Source organism: Lampetra fluviatilis, chromosome 59 (genome assembly GCF_964198595.1).
Source record: "Lampetra fluviatilis chromosome 59, kcLamFluv1.1, whole genome shotgun sequence".
Lineage (NCBI taxonomy): Eukaryota > Metazoa > Chordata > Hyperoartia > Petromyzontiformes > Petromyzontidae > Lampetra > Lampetra fluviatilis.
The window spans coordinates 4,359,190-4,374,687 of record NC_136333.1 but is presented as its reverse complement, the minus strand read 5'-3'; the positions used below and the strand labels follow the sequence as shown (position 1 = coordinate 4,374,687).

General features: G+C 46.5%; 1 protein-coding gene across 1 annotated transcript; it reads right to left on the bottom strand.

Moving 5' to 3' along the window:
- Positions 1 to 7,979: 7,979 nt before the first annotated feature.
- On the bottom strand, positions 7,980 to 15,058 carry PSMA4 (proteasome 20S subunit alpha 4). Its single transcript, XM_078880911.1, has 9 exons — positions 14,983 to 15,058; positions 13,643 to 13,669; positions 13,431 to 13,473; positions 12,990 to 13,152; positions 12,282 to 12,359; positions 11,666 to 11,754; positions 10,858 to 10,988; positions 9,889 to 10,012; positions 7,980 to 9,064 (listed from the first exon to the last, which is right to left on the bottom strand). Exons 2-9 carry the CDS (start codon positions 13,643 to 13,645, stop codon positions 8,901 to 8,903), a joined length of 795 nt encoding a protein of 264 aa, XP_078737037.1. The 5' UTR covers positions 13,646 to 13,669; positions 14,983 to 15,058; the 3' UTR covers positions 7,980 to 8,900.
- Between the last annotated feature and the right edge of the window lie 440 nt (positions 15,059 to 15,498).

The following is a 15,498-nucleotide window of genomic DNA, read 5'->3' as shown; positions in this document are numbered from 1 at the left end:
TTATTGACTTCGCAACGTGTTTTGACGTTTTCTAGTGTAACAGAGGGGGGCGGGGGAGTTGTGAAACGCCAGCCAATCAGCGCGCGACATTAGGAGGGTGTGTCCAGGGCGGCGGCTGTGATTGGACAGTGGCCCGTGAAGTCGCAGATCAATTGGCAATGCGGAGGGGTGAGCCAGCGTCCAATCGCTGAGAGGGCAGACGAGCCACGTGGCTTAGGCAACGCCGTCTTCACGTGGAGGTAACACGTGGAGACCGCGTGGCGGTGCTGAGCGATAGTTCTGGACCAATGGACCAGGGGGGAGAGGGGTCGGCCACTAAAAAACAAGAGCCATTTTCTTCAAATTCGGTAAATAAAAAAAATCAATATTTCAAGAGCTGCAATGCATTGTGGTGAATACCAGACGGCCCTTAATAAATAAAGACACTGTGAGGATTGCTCTTTTTTTAATAAGGGAAAAATAGCAGTTCGGGTACATTTTCTCTCCCATGCAATTCCCTCAATGTTATAGGGCACCACGACAGTGTCGGAACTTGGCCGGCGCCTCCAACTAATCGCACGTTCAACAACTCAACGCAGTGACTCCACACGGCGACATTCTCGGGATTGGCTGGCGTCTTCAACAGTGCCCCGACCAAAACACAACGCAGCCGCAGACTTGGATCACTTAGCCACCCACCCTGCAGTAGCAGCAGCTGGTCCTCTCCCGGAGACCCCTTGGTCGCGGCGAGCATCGATCGTCCGTCCTTCCCTGGGCAAACGCCGACCATCCTGGCGAATGCTAAATCCCCATGTTCTGCAGAGTGAGTGTGGAGTTTGTATGTTCTCCCCCTGTTCTGCATGGATTTCCTCCGGTTTCCTCCTGCAGCATCAGCTCCCATCCCCATACATTTTAACGATAGTTTTGGCCAAGACGGACATCCTGTTGGTGCAAACATTACATGCACATTGCTCAATTGGGATTACTATCGCAATATTGCTAAAACTTGGCAGGACACTCCTGAAAAAGAGACTCAGTGACGCTATTCTGGGTTAACAAGTGTATTTATAAATAAGACAAGTTATTTTGAAGATCCAAATCGGCCCTCAGTAAGAAAACATTTCCCCACCCCCACTTTACACCCAGCTGCATGACCAGCAAGGGGGTGGTCTGTAGGGGGCACTGGAGACCACGACTCCACCTGAGTGAGTGACGCCACTCCCCCCTTGTCAGCTGGTGTATCTTGCCAAACCCCAAATTGACTGCTTGGTGAAGTATGGTCACTTGTCTCCTGTTGGCAATGCAGCCTGAAACACGACCCTCGGTCACCTGAAACTCTTGATTTCATCAAACGTAAACGGGTAGGTGTCACGTCCACCACGGAGAAATTGCGATGACATCTGCTTACTGAGATCAGAGATACATCGGAAATTGTGCCTTTCAAGACAGTAATTGCTTGACACGTTCATCCAGCGGTGGATAGGTTATGACTGATGACCCTTGTTGCTGAAATCTGAGATGTTCATTTTTGTTCAAACCTCAAATATCAGCAACAAATGTGGCAGATTTTTTTTATTTATTATTAAAGCAGGGCCCTTGTGAAACATAAACAAACAAAAACCACCACCGTCATCGCTCACGCTGCCTGACCACACGCCGTAAAGTCTTCTCCATGCAAGGACCACTCCTGCAGTCTTGTCATCACCTCCCCCACCTATAGAGTTGCCACCGCAAGGTTGCACAAACAAATGTCTGTAGGTGAGTGGTGGCTACGATGCACGTGGCTTCTAAGCCAGAGCTGTGGATCACAGCGAGGATTGATGGATCAACCGCACAAATATTGTGAAACTCCCTTCCATTTTGGTGTCGAGGTGTCGTACCCCCGGCTCGCCAAACGGCAATGCGGCAAGTGAACTTATCTACATCTTTCTTGGTTCTTTCGGTAAAGTCACGTAGAAGGGAAACAATAAAATAATACAAATCTAAAGCAATTTTTTTTTATTGTTTCCCTTCTACGTGACTTTACCGAAAGAACCAAGAATATGAATCCCTGCAGTCACGAAAGCTTTAAATAAAAATTTGTCTCCATATGTTTCCATCCGATTTTCCTCACACTTGTAGAATAAACACTCATCATTAATTGTATGGGAGGAAAACCCCATCTTAAAATAAAACCAAATGAACCAGCAAGCGGGATCCTCCTGAAAAAAAGTAACATTGCTCAGTGTGATTTTCCTGGATAAATAAGTAAATTATTATTGTGATATGGTGAAAATATCTCACAAAAGCAGCAGAGGGTAGAACTGCACGTTGACGCATTGGTCTTGCGTGCTGTATTATTCGACAATTGACAAAATATGAGACTTGTAATGTGGCGGGAAGACTGACGAATTTCCCACGACTGCAGCTGCGTCACCAAAAAGAGGATGATCCTGGGAAAACCTGAACAGGTGGCAACCCTACCAAAGACATAGACGCCCCGCCGAGCCTTCAACCGACTGTTGGGGCAAGTGCTGTTAGCGAGCAACTTTGAAGGGCGGCACGACACACGAGGGGGTGGGTGTCCAGTACATGCCCGGCCGCCTTTGTCTCCCTAGTTTATGTTTACACATCGCAGTTGATAATCTATGGCTGAGTCAGGACCAGTTCGGATAATCGCCGCTGGTGTTGTCCATGAGCGGGGATCGAACTCGGATCACGGGAACTACCGCTCCACCACTTTAGGTCTTCCCCTTGTTAAAGTCAACACATCCTTCAAGTGACCTATCTTACGGTCTCATTACCACCATCGTCTGCGTTTAGATTTCGCCCCTAAGCCATTCGCTGACCTTTGGCTAGACATGTAATAATTGTACCGTGTCATTTTTGTCTTAAATTCCCGCCCTAAAAAACGTTTTGTCTATAATACGACGTCCTCCTCCACGCACGTTCTTATCATGCTCGCCAACAGACTGTGATGTTGTTTAGTTATAGGCGCTATGGTTACTTGTAGACATACACCACTCAGAATGACGTGTTCACTTCGCGAAGAGCAGGTGCACGTTAATAGTTAAAACAAAAATGCGGCAGGTGTGTCAGAGGTCAGAGACGCTTAGACGCTGAGCCAGCACCATTGCAAACCTGGGTTCGAATCCGTGTTCCAGCCGCCCGTGGTTAAACCTGGTTCTCAATTGTTGTGAGTTAATGGTCTGAGTCGAGTCACCAATGACTTGCATAGAGACCCATTGGGTTACATAGCAACCCACTGAGTCAGATAGAGACCCATAGACTCACATAGATTGAGTTGCGATTAAACCTAGTTCTCAAGTGTGGTGAGTTCATGATCTTAGCCCGGTCTCCAACGACTGCACATACAAAATAAAACCACGTAAAATTTGATCATACAGTGCTGTGTACTTAATTTTGCTTAAATTACAGCTCTCAGAATTTAAATATTTATTTGATTAACATGGTGGTGATTTCGAAAAGTGTTTTTGGTTTGGCCATGTTTGTTTGTTGTAGTACGGTGTTAGACTAATGGCTTTAATCTAAGTTGTCTTGTGGTTGTTGTTATTTGACTTGCATCCCACTGGGATTTTTGCACGCAGCGTTGGTGTACGGTGCTTTTTCTGGAAGATTTTGCAGTTTTTTCCTGGATTTTTCTGTTTGAGCATAGTCACTTTAAGATGTTTTCTTGTTCATGCTTTTTGTTTGTTGCGGTTGCACCCGATTCAAGAGCCGAATGGCTCACAGGGCTATACCAAATAAATGAAACTGAATAAGAAGCTCTGTGATGTCCACTTCCTCGGGCTCTTCTCTGACACGAAGGCTTGCACTCCTCTGCAAGAAATCCGATTGGATTATTCGTGTCACGTGATACCCGATAACATTTTGGGAAAACCACAAACAAAGAAAGAGATGTCAACCTCCACGGTGGTGTCAAAGGGGCGATGTTTGAGAAACCCTGGACAACACAACACCCACTCTTTACTCCCACCGCCCACGCTTTGCAATTAACCCACGGTGGAGAATAGGGAGGTTGGTGGTATTTGTATTTTGTGAACTTTACAAACAAAGCTATCCCCCCCCTCCCCCCACTTTTCCTTTTTCAGGGCCATGGCCACAAAGAAACGCCAAACATTGGGCAACTCGGATTGATGTACACACACACCCAGGCACACAAAAACACTGTCCTGCGTAGCTGTGCACACTTGGGGCAAGGGCTGTTCGCGAGCGCCTATTAAGGCCGGACCGGCACTCGAGGGCGTTGCGTGACCAACACCACGCCCAGTCGTCGCCTTTGATGCATTTACAAAAACAAGCGCCAGGTTCTAATGTAAGGCTGAGTCGACCTCGGAGTGACCCAGCACAAGATGTCAGCCATGACCGCGAATCAATCTCAGGTCACCAGGTTAATAGCAGAACGTACAAGCCATTCTTCCGTTCTTTGCCTCTGACAAAAATCCTCCGTTTAGCCTAAAATAGACTGGAGGGGAAAGTGCTGTTAGCGGGCACCTATGCAGGCCGATATGGCTTACGAGGGGGTGGGTGGCCAGCACCACGCCCGGCCGCCTTTGTCTCCCTAGTGGCGGTTTTTACACACCGCACCAGGTTGCCCATTTCAGGCTGAGTTGACCTCGGGGAGGCCCAGGACCGATTCAGATAATCGTCACCGGTGTTGGTCGTGCGCAGGAATCGAACTCGGATCGGCGGGTTCGTAGCAGAACGTCCGAAGCATTAAGACGCCGTCCATTGCCTCTGACACGCACGCAAAGATATGCACATTTGTAAAAGTCACTCCAAAATATCAGGTGAGCCGTAAATCTGAAATGTTTGACACCTGTGTCAGTGGGGTTGAGAGAGCCCCTGGGTTTAGCATTTCCAGCCCTGCAGGCCGTACACGCGCCCTTTGAAAGGTCACCTGCTGACACTGACCTGTCCAAACATACACGGCGGATGCCCTACGAGGTGAGCAGTGGTGTCCGCGGTTAAATATCGTGCGGGCCCTTTGACTCGAGACGAGCATCGCACAGGACATGGTCCAGCGGCGTGGTGGGGGGGGGCGTGGGGGTATACACGATGTCCGTGCTGAAGACTGAGCCTGGGTTGGTGATCTCAGAGGCTTCATTTGCCAAAAATAAATGACTTTGCCATCTCTGATAAGCAGTGAGCCCTACGGACCGTTTGGTAAACCACTGCGTCTGCGCTCCTTCACCGGAGGAGGGGGGACAGCACAACTACACGAACTCTCTCTCCCGAAGCCCCCTCGTTGTGGCGAGCAGACCTCAACATTGGCATGGAGGTGCCTGTGTAATTGTACATCAGAGAGTCAACACCCAATGTCTGTTTCAAAGCATTTTCTCGGCGTGTTTGATTTGCTGAGTATTTTCCCGCAAGGCGAATTGCGCTTAATGCCACTGCACGTTGTGCGTGACTGCCAGAAGCACCACTGCTCTGCGCATCATCCCGCGTGACCTCCAGCTGACTGATGCAAAGTCAATTATTTTTAATCCACTGCTGGATGAAGGCCTCCCCACACCGTGTTGCAGGTAGGTGGCTGTTTCACCATACTTCACCACGCTGGCCAGTGTGTATTGGGGGAAGGGTGGCTGAGGACTGGTTTAGATGTATGTGTTGAACTTCTTTCGTACCATACGCAGCCAACCGTGATAATAAGAGGTGAAGGTTAACGTGTAACTAGCCGTGGACGGGAATCAAACTCGCGTTGCCGGGTACGTAAATAATAATGTCAACTCGCTCGCTCTCGAAAAGACAACCACAGACGAGTGGGAAAAGCAGCAGCCAGGCGGTGAGCTCTGCGAGCCTCTATATATTACGGTGTTATCGGCCAATTAATGACACCGGAACATCCGGAAAAAACCCCATGCGTGCATGGGGGCAACACTATATCCCATACAGATGGAACAGACTGGTCCACATGTGCTGTTCCGCCTCGATACCCACGAGAATGGAAGATGGAACAGATGGACATTCACATTTTGCTCGACTGCATTCCCCTGGTCAGCCAGTGTACGGACCCCTCCTCGACGCCCACGGGAAGGGAGTTTCACGACATCTGTGCGTGATTCACCAACCCTCGCTGCCGCTGCTGCCGCATCCACACCAGCGCTGGATCACAGGCAGCTACGTGCGGCGCAGCCACCGTCGCTCGGCGTCGCAACGACCCACGAACTCAGCCCAGCAAGTCGATACAACAATGAGCAGGGCGTAAACGCAACGTACAACATTCAAGGGCGTACCCCACGTTTAAAAAAAGGTTGTATTACAGGTCACCGGCATTTCCAGAGTTAGGTTTCTTGTAGAACAACATAGCAGTGGTAATGTCAGCTGTCGGTGAAACCTCACACCCGGCTAATTCGTTTATCATCCAGTTACCCCGTGCTGATGAGTTCAAGAGGCATGGAGAACGTCAGCCCTGCACTGGGACTCGTCACAATTTATTTGCACTGGAGGTTTGCACCTGGGGTTTAGCCCGCCCAACTGCGTAGTGAGTTTGCCGATCGCAGAACCATTCCTTTGCCAGCCGTCAATTCCTTTGCCATCTCCGATCGATGAGCAGCGAGCCCCTCTTTGTAGGGCGGCGGCGTAACCCAGCTATCGCGGCAACATTCGCCGCTTGTTGCAGAGGTTCTTGGTTCGGATCCAGCGGGCTGCTCTGATGAATACTATAGTGCGTATTAACTAAACACTTTACGAAGTCTACTATTTCGCTCACGGTGGATGTTAAAGATTTGGAAACGTCATTCGCAGGAGTGGTCCAAATTTGCCAAAATAAAATAAAAATCACACCGCAAATGACGCCGTTGGAATATACAGGGTGGCCCGAATATCAAGACACACATGTTAATTGTTTATTTTAACAAATCACATAGGGATATTTAATCCATATTAACACATGTTCAAACTGACTTAAATTAACATTTCCAGAAACATGAATTGGTTTGGGAATTAACTTTTTTTTTGAGAGTTCAGCTGTAATTTTTTAACATTCATCAATAGTTCCGTCTCAATTCATTCTGGGTTTTTGGTCGAGTCTTGTAAATGATGGATTTGAGGTGACCCCACAGTTAGAAGAAACATAAGATATTCATAATAGACAACACATTTAATTAAGAAAATAAAAGTGTTAATGCCAGCATTAAGATAAATGAAATCACCCTGTGTCCTGACTTTTGGGCCACCCTGTGCATAGCTATAATTCAAAACACCGAGTGTGGTGAAGAGGAGACGCGTGGCAAACATAGTGACGTACAGTAGCGGTGGGTCGTAAGGAGTTCGAGACGCGTTGGTGTGGAGTTACCTATCCACTGCTGTCAGTTTCCGTCAACTTTCAAACACTCAAGGCTGAGTAAGAAAAATCATGCATATGCATGACGGGTTGTGGTAGTCGCCCACTCGGGGGCTAAGCAGACGTTATTTTTGCAGGCCCCCCCTTTAAATGTATACTCTTGAGTGAGATCACATAAGAGATGTAGCGAGATGAGATACATGTCAATGACACTTGGAAATATAAGATGAGAGAAGATGCAGAGGTGATGGACGTGTTGAGAGATGTAGGCAGAATTTGAGCTATGCTTCACTCGTAACTTTTATGAATCCTGGGTCCATTGAGCTACTTGGCACCCTATTCCTGTGCTCATGCCTAGAGCCATCGCTGCGGCACTTTAAAATTTCCTTTTGTCTTCAAATATACACGAAGGGGGTGCCGGAGCCAGGTCCTTTTACTGTTGCTTTGTCTCAAGTTTTGGGACACCCTTCGACCATTAAGTTGGTTTTCCATTGTTCCTAAAAGGGTTAAATGTTTGTTTTTGCATATCTGGTAACTGAATAATTTTTGTTTACGGATTAATACCAGTTTTCCACACATATTAATATCTGGAGAATTCTACACAACACGTTAACATTTTAACTGCCACAGTGGTGAAATGTTTTGCACAATTGACTTGCAATCCAGAAACAATTCAGTGAGTAGACCTATTGAAGGGCACATCAAAAGTCTGTGACATCACCATCTCACTTTTATTGGCTGGAACGGGACAACACATCGAGTCAACAATGAACCTTAATTAAAGCCAACTGCATCTGGGCACACACTTCGAAGTCAAAGAAGCGCAAAAAACTCTACCTTTTGGGACGAGGCAGGCACGGCCATTCCAGAAAGGTTCGTCTCCTTATTTTCACCTGCTCCCGAGCCCGCAACGCCCCTCCCCCACCACTGCCGCCCCCCCCAAAATTTGACCCAAAAAGTTAAAACACAAATCCACAAATGCAACTGCGTAGGGTTGGTTGTGCTGCACGGCTCGCCGGTCAGTTCCCGGGTCGTGCCGCGTGTTGTTTGGCACGCAGGACGACATTTCGCTCCAAGTGAACACCAATGTTCCACTAATGATCAGCTAGAGCCGATGTTATACTCCAAGGAATTAAATCGTTAACATTGACTTGTTTGTGCAATATTGTTCGATTTCTCATGTGAAGACACAGTTGCTTTTGAACTGATTTCCTGCAAACGGGGTTGACATAATCACACTCCCGATGCTGCGCCACCATGCTGAGTGCAAGCATCACGCACCGGCACGGTCCCAGTCCGCTGCCGGCGTTTCGTACGGCAACTACTGCAGTGACAACGGATTACTGTGTGCCGAAATTGATCGTGACTTTTTAGTGGGGTTTCAGTGTCGTTTTTTTTATCCCCCTTTTCTTTTATATTGCGTTCTTTCACATAAACAGCAATATAAATCTTTACCAGCTGTACATTGGGAGCGATTTGGTCTTCATGAAAATAACAGGGATTTTTTTGTTTAATAAGAAAACGCATTTATATACTGGGGCAACCCCAGCACGCCGCTGAATTAGCCTGGTTCTTTGAGGACATTCTGTGCTTCAGTGGCGACACCGTGGGAATTTGCACGCATACGCGTTCTCTAGCTACTCTTCCCCTCCTTCTCCTTCTGTTCCTTCTCCTTCTTCTCTTTCTCGGCTTTGGCCTCCTCCTCCTCGTGTTTCTTGACGAGGGCCTCCACCTCCTTCTGCTTGAGAACCTTGATTTTGGTTATGCCGTTCTCCCGAGTCAGGGTGGCGATCTCAACTGCAGAGGGAAACGAAGGCAAGCACAAGTTAAAGACGCAATATGATTACGTAATTACAATGTGCATTTTCTTAACGACTTAGTACCACCTTCCTGGAAACCTGGTATTCCACATGGGATTACTTGGCAAGGCAGTGACCAGCAGCCACCCAGATTTATTTTCCACGACTAGATGCTTTACCTGCTCCTGTAAACGAGACATCACCCCAATACTCTTGTCCCCCCACTTGGCTCATAACGCAATCCTTGATCAATTAAAAAATCGCACTCACCATTTTCCAGATCCTCCACGCACTCTCCTACCTCTTATCTCACACTACTCCCCTCCACGCACACTCTGGAGCCACCTTACTTCATGCCAGGGCGTCTCATAGTGCTTTACACGCGACTTACATCGCATCTCTACTTAACAAATTTGAAAGGAGCATCCCCAGAAACATCTGTCCCTCCGTGGACAAGATGATTTAGCACTATAGCCTGCAATTAAGTATGTCTACCAGTAGGGGGCGATGATTGCTGTCTGGTTGCTGTGTGTCATCCCAATTGAGTCATATGGTCTGGAACTGACGTTCCATAGCCTTTGGAGATGTTGACTCCTTGTGGCTGTTCAGGGCCAAGCTGAAAACCTTTCCCTTTATCCTCGGTACGCCCACTTTTTCTGAAACAGCATCTTGCGATGCGGTCGAATGTATACACTACGTCAATCCAAATTGTACGTGTCGTAAAGCGGAAATCAATTTTGTCTTGTGACAACGCTAGGCCAATGGCACAATGAGAATGACACTGGGGGAAAAGATTAACGAAAACGAATGAAGAACGCGTGCCTTTTTCGGCCGTGAGCTTGCTGACGTCCATGGTCTTGTTGAGTACTTTGATAGCCAGAGCCAGAGCAGACTGGAGGGTCATATCTCCTTCCTTGTATTCCTGCTTCAGCATCGACACGGATGCCTGCAACAGGTTGAGTGGCGGGGGAACAGACAGCTCACGTTAGACCAGAGGTGGGGAACCTATGGTCCATGGGCCAGATGCGTCCTGCTGCTTCATTTGATGCACCATGCAACTTCATTGCACAAAGGCCGTGACTTGATTTCATACTGCCCGTGAAAGTATGTGACCTTAGCGAAACATATAACACGGGCTGCAAGTTCGGTAAACAATTGGTGACATTGGTTGGAGGGACACAACTGGAAAAAACGTGATAATACGTGCACAATGGACAGCTATTGAAGGCGACAAAAACATGGCTGATGATAGCTGGAGGGTTCGTAACGGATGTCTTTGACGTATATATCGTTTGTTTACTCATGAGTATAATAGTCACCTTATATCTGTTTAATATTTCCGCAGCGTAGTTGCGTACTTTGTTCTCTGTTCAACCCGGAGATGATCTGCCAGAGTCGATTTGCGCTGCAGGGAATTACGTTTGCTGTATCTTCAATTCCTCATCATATGATGCAGTTGTTTTTGTTATGATTTTAATTTATTTTGCTTTTGTCATGTTGGTGACAGAGACCACTCTTGCAAATTACACTCTATCCTGATCTCTCCGATTCTATTACCTTGTTAAAGAAAATAAACTTTGAACTTTAATTAATTGCATGATGTCGACAGCACAACTAATTAACAACTGAAGTCTTAACACGATCGCCTCCTCTTGAGTTGCCAAGCATGCAAGCCGGGGGTACAGCACTGACGATGATGTCGAATGGAGACAATATTGTGAGTGGGAGGTGGAAGAATGATGTTTTGCGCAGACTAAGCGTTGACACGTTTGACAGGGGTGCCACACTGACCGCGCTGTTGTTGCCGATGCAGGTGGCCTTCCAGCCTCCATAGTTTCCGCTGGGGTCACTCTGATAGAGCTGGTAGCCGTAGTGCTTGTCCCAGCCCATGTAGAGGATGGAAACGCCAAACGGCCGCTTGCCTTCGCAGGAAAAACACAATGTTTCAGATCACAATTACCCAGCGATTCACACACCATCGTTGCGCACAACAATCACCAGGAATGTGCCTGATCTGATGAGACTGGGAGGAAACGCAAGCATTTGGGGTGACATTCGACATTTTCATCATTTCACAACAATCACCAGGAATGTGCCTGATCTGATGAGACTGGGAGGAAACGCAAGCATTTGGGGTGACATTCGACATTTTCATCATTTCATATGCATCATGGCGGTGACGCAGCCAATACCGCGTTCGCCGCTTGTTTCAGAGGTTCGTGGTTTGAATTCAGCGGCTGCCCTGAATAATACTGCGGGTGTAATAACCATATACAATACTACATGCCATCTGCTTCATTGACAGTGAACATTTACGATCACATGACGTCTTTCACAAGAATAGGCCAATGTGTACCAGTGTCATGGTCCAAATTAAAAAAAGTATTCAATTGACATAGCAAGTATCCCCCCTACTAACAGACCAGATCTTGGGAAATTATTGGCTGCAGTTTCTAGCTGCCTTCCAGCTTGTCTGTGGTTTCCTGCCCAAGCGAGCTGGATGCACCAAACGGCCCCCTCTCGATAGTAGCCTCTCTGATGTTGATGTATGCAACAGGATTTGAAGTGGATCTGCTCCATTGCCTTTGGCATGCCATACCTCCGAACTGTGTGTAGGCTTGTTTGATATCGCAGAGTGTTGTGACCAGCTGCTCGCAAGGGATCGGCTCTTGGTACTGAAACAGATACCTGTGGGATTCGCGAAACAAACACAATTATCATTAACTCGCTTTTCAAAGGGAATCGCAATTTCACGAAAATATGTCCTCACCCATACAGCTGAAGATATTGTGAAAGACAAATGTTATTTATTTGCACTAATGCTGGCAGGCCACTTTGTGAATAGTTCCAGGAATAACCACCAAGAGGTTGGCCACTAAAAGGAAGACCTAGAGCCAGATGGCGGTAGCGATTCAATTAAGAATGGTCTCTTGAACAATGTTTCAACAATTATAAAACATAAATACATATTGTGGTGGGGATGAGACTGTAGTATAGTTTGTTGATGGTTGGGTGGCGACTTTCAACCAACTATGGAATCTAGACGAACAAAGCCATGTTGAGGTATGGTGGCACAAACAGAATTGGCCATGATGACCACTTGACGTTGAGAATACCTAATTTGATAAAAAAAAATATGAAGATATAAAATATTAAGACATGATGCGCGAAAGAATGGGGGTTGCCTAAATATTAGACAAGAGCGGAGGAGTTACCTTTGTGCGATTACCCTGAGTTCGTTTGTGAGGACGTTGGCGTCAGACGTGATCCCTGCGACGCTGCACGCCATGTCCCTGATAAACAAAGAAAAATCAACAACATAAGCAAATATATGCTCCACGTGAAACAGCTAACAAAGTATGCTTAATGATAACCATTTTACTACTGCCAAGACTTGTTATAGAGTGTTAAGCCCACCGTTAACTTACATCACAGCAACAGAACTATCAGACAGACTATCCCATGGACGGGGAAACGTAATGACACACGATACTTTCCTGATCCTCGTAAGACACCAGTATACACTAGGGTTGTTAAGCAACAACCGGTAACCGATTTTGAAAACGGTTACAATGGTCCTTACAGCTCCTCTTACCCCTGCACTTACCCTTCCCCAAATGGCACGTGGCTTTCTGTTTCACAATTGTGAAATGGGGCTCAGGTCTCGTGCCAGGCTATTGTATGAGGTTCGTGACCAATAATAAAATGATACGCATAAACTACGTATCATAGGTGGAGTGGTTTAGGTGGAGTGGTTTAGGAGGAGTTCTCCAACACACAATAACATTTTCCGCTCGTCCAAATCTCGTGTTGCTGTTGCATCAACGTATTTCGCGCCTTACATAGCCAACCATGCTAATCGGGAGGTGCGGAGGAAGGCCAACAAACTAAACACAACAACAAGCGGTTTGCGGGCGACTCACTCGTTGAGCTTGTAGATCTTCTCAGAGAAGAAGACTTCGTCCAGCAGCTTGTGCGTGTTGCGCCGCTCCGCCGCCAGCAGCACACCATCGGTGGCGAGGATGCCCAGGCAGGTGCCCGCATGGCCGATGGCCTCCATGGCATACTCCACCTGGTAGAGCCGGCCTGCACACAGCGAGCACACCGCCCTCCACCGTCACTTACTTTACTCCAGCACGCAGAGAGAGGGATAGGTTAATGCTCTGACTGGCCACAGTGGCCTCTGTTCCTTTGATTATTAAGTCATCTGATTGAGTATTTAGTGTATGCTTAGGGAGGCAATTTGTATTGGGACACACAAACAGGTCTATGTTTTTTTCTGCTAACGAATATGGTTAAAAGAAGATTCCACCAATTACTGAAGGCAAAATGTTTCCACGTAAATTAAATGTGCTCTTTCTTACCTTCCGGCGAAAATATTGTTGTTCTCGAATCATATCTGCGAGACTAGTGACAGAGAACAAAAAATGTTAGGCAAAATGTCAGGCTGACATTGATAAACAAATCAAGCAACCACCAAGATCACCACCACCTGTTCCACCATCAACAAAGCAATCAAATACTGTACGTGTAAATGCGGTTATATGATAAAACAAAAACATCATGAACTTCCTACCATGTTGGCGGTTCAGTGATCACACGTCTGTAAAGAAAGAGGTGTCCAGGTTAATGAAAAAGAATGTACACGTTGTTACAATGATCATGTGTGGAGGCGATGACGTGGAAAATATAAGGAAAAATAGTACAGCCAATTAGCAGCAGTAAGCGTACTCCTAACCCATGATCTATCCACTGCCGGATGAAGGCCACCAAAATATCATGCCTATCTCACGAGCCAAGAATCCATCTAGCTTCTATACATAAAATGACTAAAATCGCTCCATCTCCCTAGTGGACGTTGGCTTTTGTTCTTGACAGTTCGAATGATGTGAATAACCTGCGTATATTGTCCAATCAACGTGTTCCTCCTCTTTCTGCCTCAAGTGTAATTTTAATCGTACCCCTCTCCTTGCTTCTTTGCTTACTTGTCAGCATTTTATATGTATTTGTCAATGCACTGCAGAGGTTTCCTGATGCAAGTGTCAAAGCAGATAATAATCAGTATATGGCCTCATTTAAAATATGTGCTTATTTTAGGTACATTGATATTTAAAGTTTCGTTATTAGGTTCAGCCTCCCAAAAGTACTAAAAACCCGCTCTCTGGTTTCTTAATTCATCGTGTCAAGGACAAAGATCCCCCGTATAGCCTTCAAAGACTGTTGGGGCAAGTGCTATGAAGGTCGGCACAGCACACAAAGGGGTTGTTGGTGAGCACCGCGCCCGGCCTGCTTTGTATCTGGTACTAATTTGAGGCCGAGTCGACCTAGGGGAAGCTAGAACCGGTTCAGACAATTGTCTCTGAATCGAACTCGGGCAGCCGGATTCTTAGCGCAGCGTCTCTAGCTGTATCCCTACGATAACAACGATGCACAATCGTTTAGCGACACTTGTTTTGCGAGTCTTGTTGTGCCCATAGATATCTTTAACCCCATTTCGAACCCTTCGTTAATGTCACTTAAGGCTTTAATCATGCAGTCCATGTCCATTGAACTTATCGTGACTATGTTGTTAGCCAACATCCGATAGCTAATGTTTTCCTCGCGAATATTTATGCCAATCCCGCATTAACTGCCCGTTAATTTCGCACCAATTTACAATCAGTTATCAATAATCGGCCACTAATCCATTCAATATCCGCCGCTGTGGTTGCAATAAAAGCTCGAGCCCACACAAGGCCGCACAGTGAAACAGCAGATTTAGCATCGCAGCTGTGTCATTAAATCTCACTCTTTCGCTCGTTAGACGCGAGCCTTAAGCTCTCCGACTGCAATGCCACGCAGCTGCTACGCGTGAGAGAAACGTAAATGTTGTAATCGTTTATATTTTGTCGGAGACTAAGATACACCGAGTCTTACCGTCACTTTAGGCCCGTGGGTCGCCTGGCAGGGTGCCGTAAAGCGGATTTCCTCCGAACAAGGCATGGGGTTTTACGACAAAGCGTAGTCTGTACGACCGCAACTGAGATTGGTGTACGGCAGTACATTTCGTAGTTACTATAATCGAGATTTGAAGCTTTCGTGACTGCAAGGATTCCTACTCTTAGGTTTTTTCGGTAAAGGCACGTAGGTAAAAGTAAATAATAATAAAAATATACTTTTTATTTATTTATTAGAAATAATAATATAAATAAATAAAAATGATCGACATACCTGTTCTCCACTTGAAGACGGCTGCTTGCGTTGTGGTCGAAACGTCGTGAGAATTATTTTATTATGTTTTATTATTTTATTATTCTCCTTCTACGTGACTTTACCGAAAGAACCAAGAAGATGAATCCCTGCAGTCACGAAAGCTTTAAATCGAAATTTAAAGCTAAGCAGAGTTGGAGCCTGGGTAGTATTTCGATGGGCGACAACCTCATGTTTTTGTAT

What these genes read in the sequence shown, in the direction of transcription:
- PSMA4 (XM_078880911.1), bottom strand. An exon ending in AGCCTACACACAGTTCGGAG is followed by an intron (nt 10,989 to 11,665) that starts GTATGGCATGCC and finishes TTTCCTGCGAAG; the next exon opens with GCAAGCGGCCGTTTGGCGTT. An exon ending in CAAGCTCACGGCCGAAAAAG is followed by an intron (nt 9,065 to 9,888) that starts GCACGCGTTCTT and finishes TTCCCTCTGCAG; the next exon opens with TTGAGATCGCCACCCTGACT.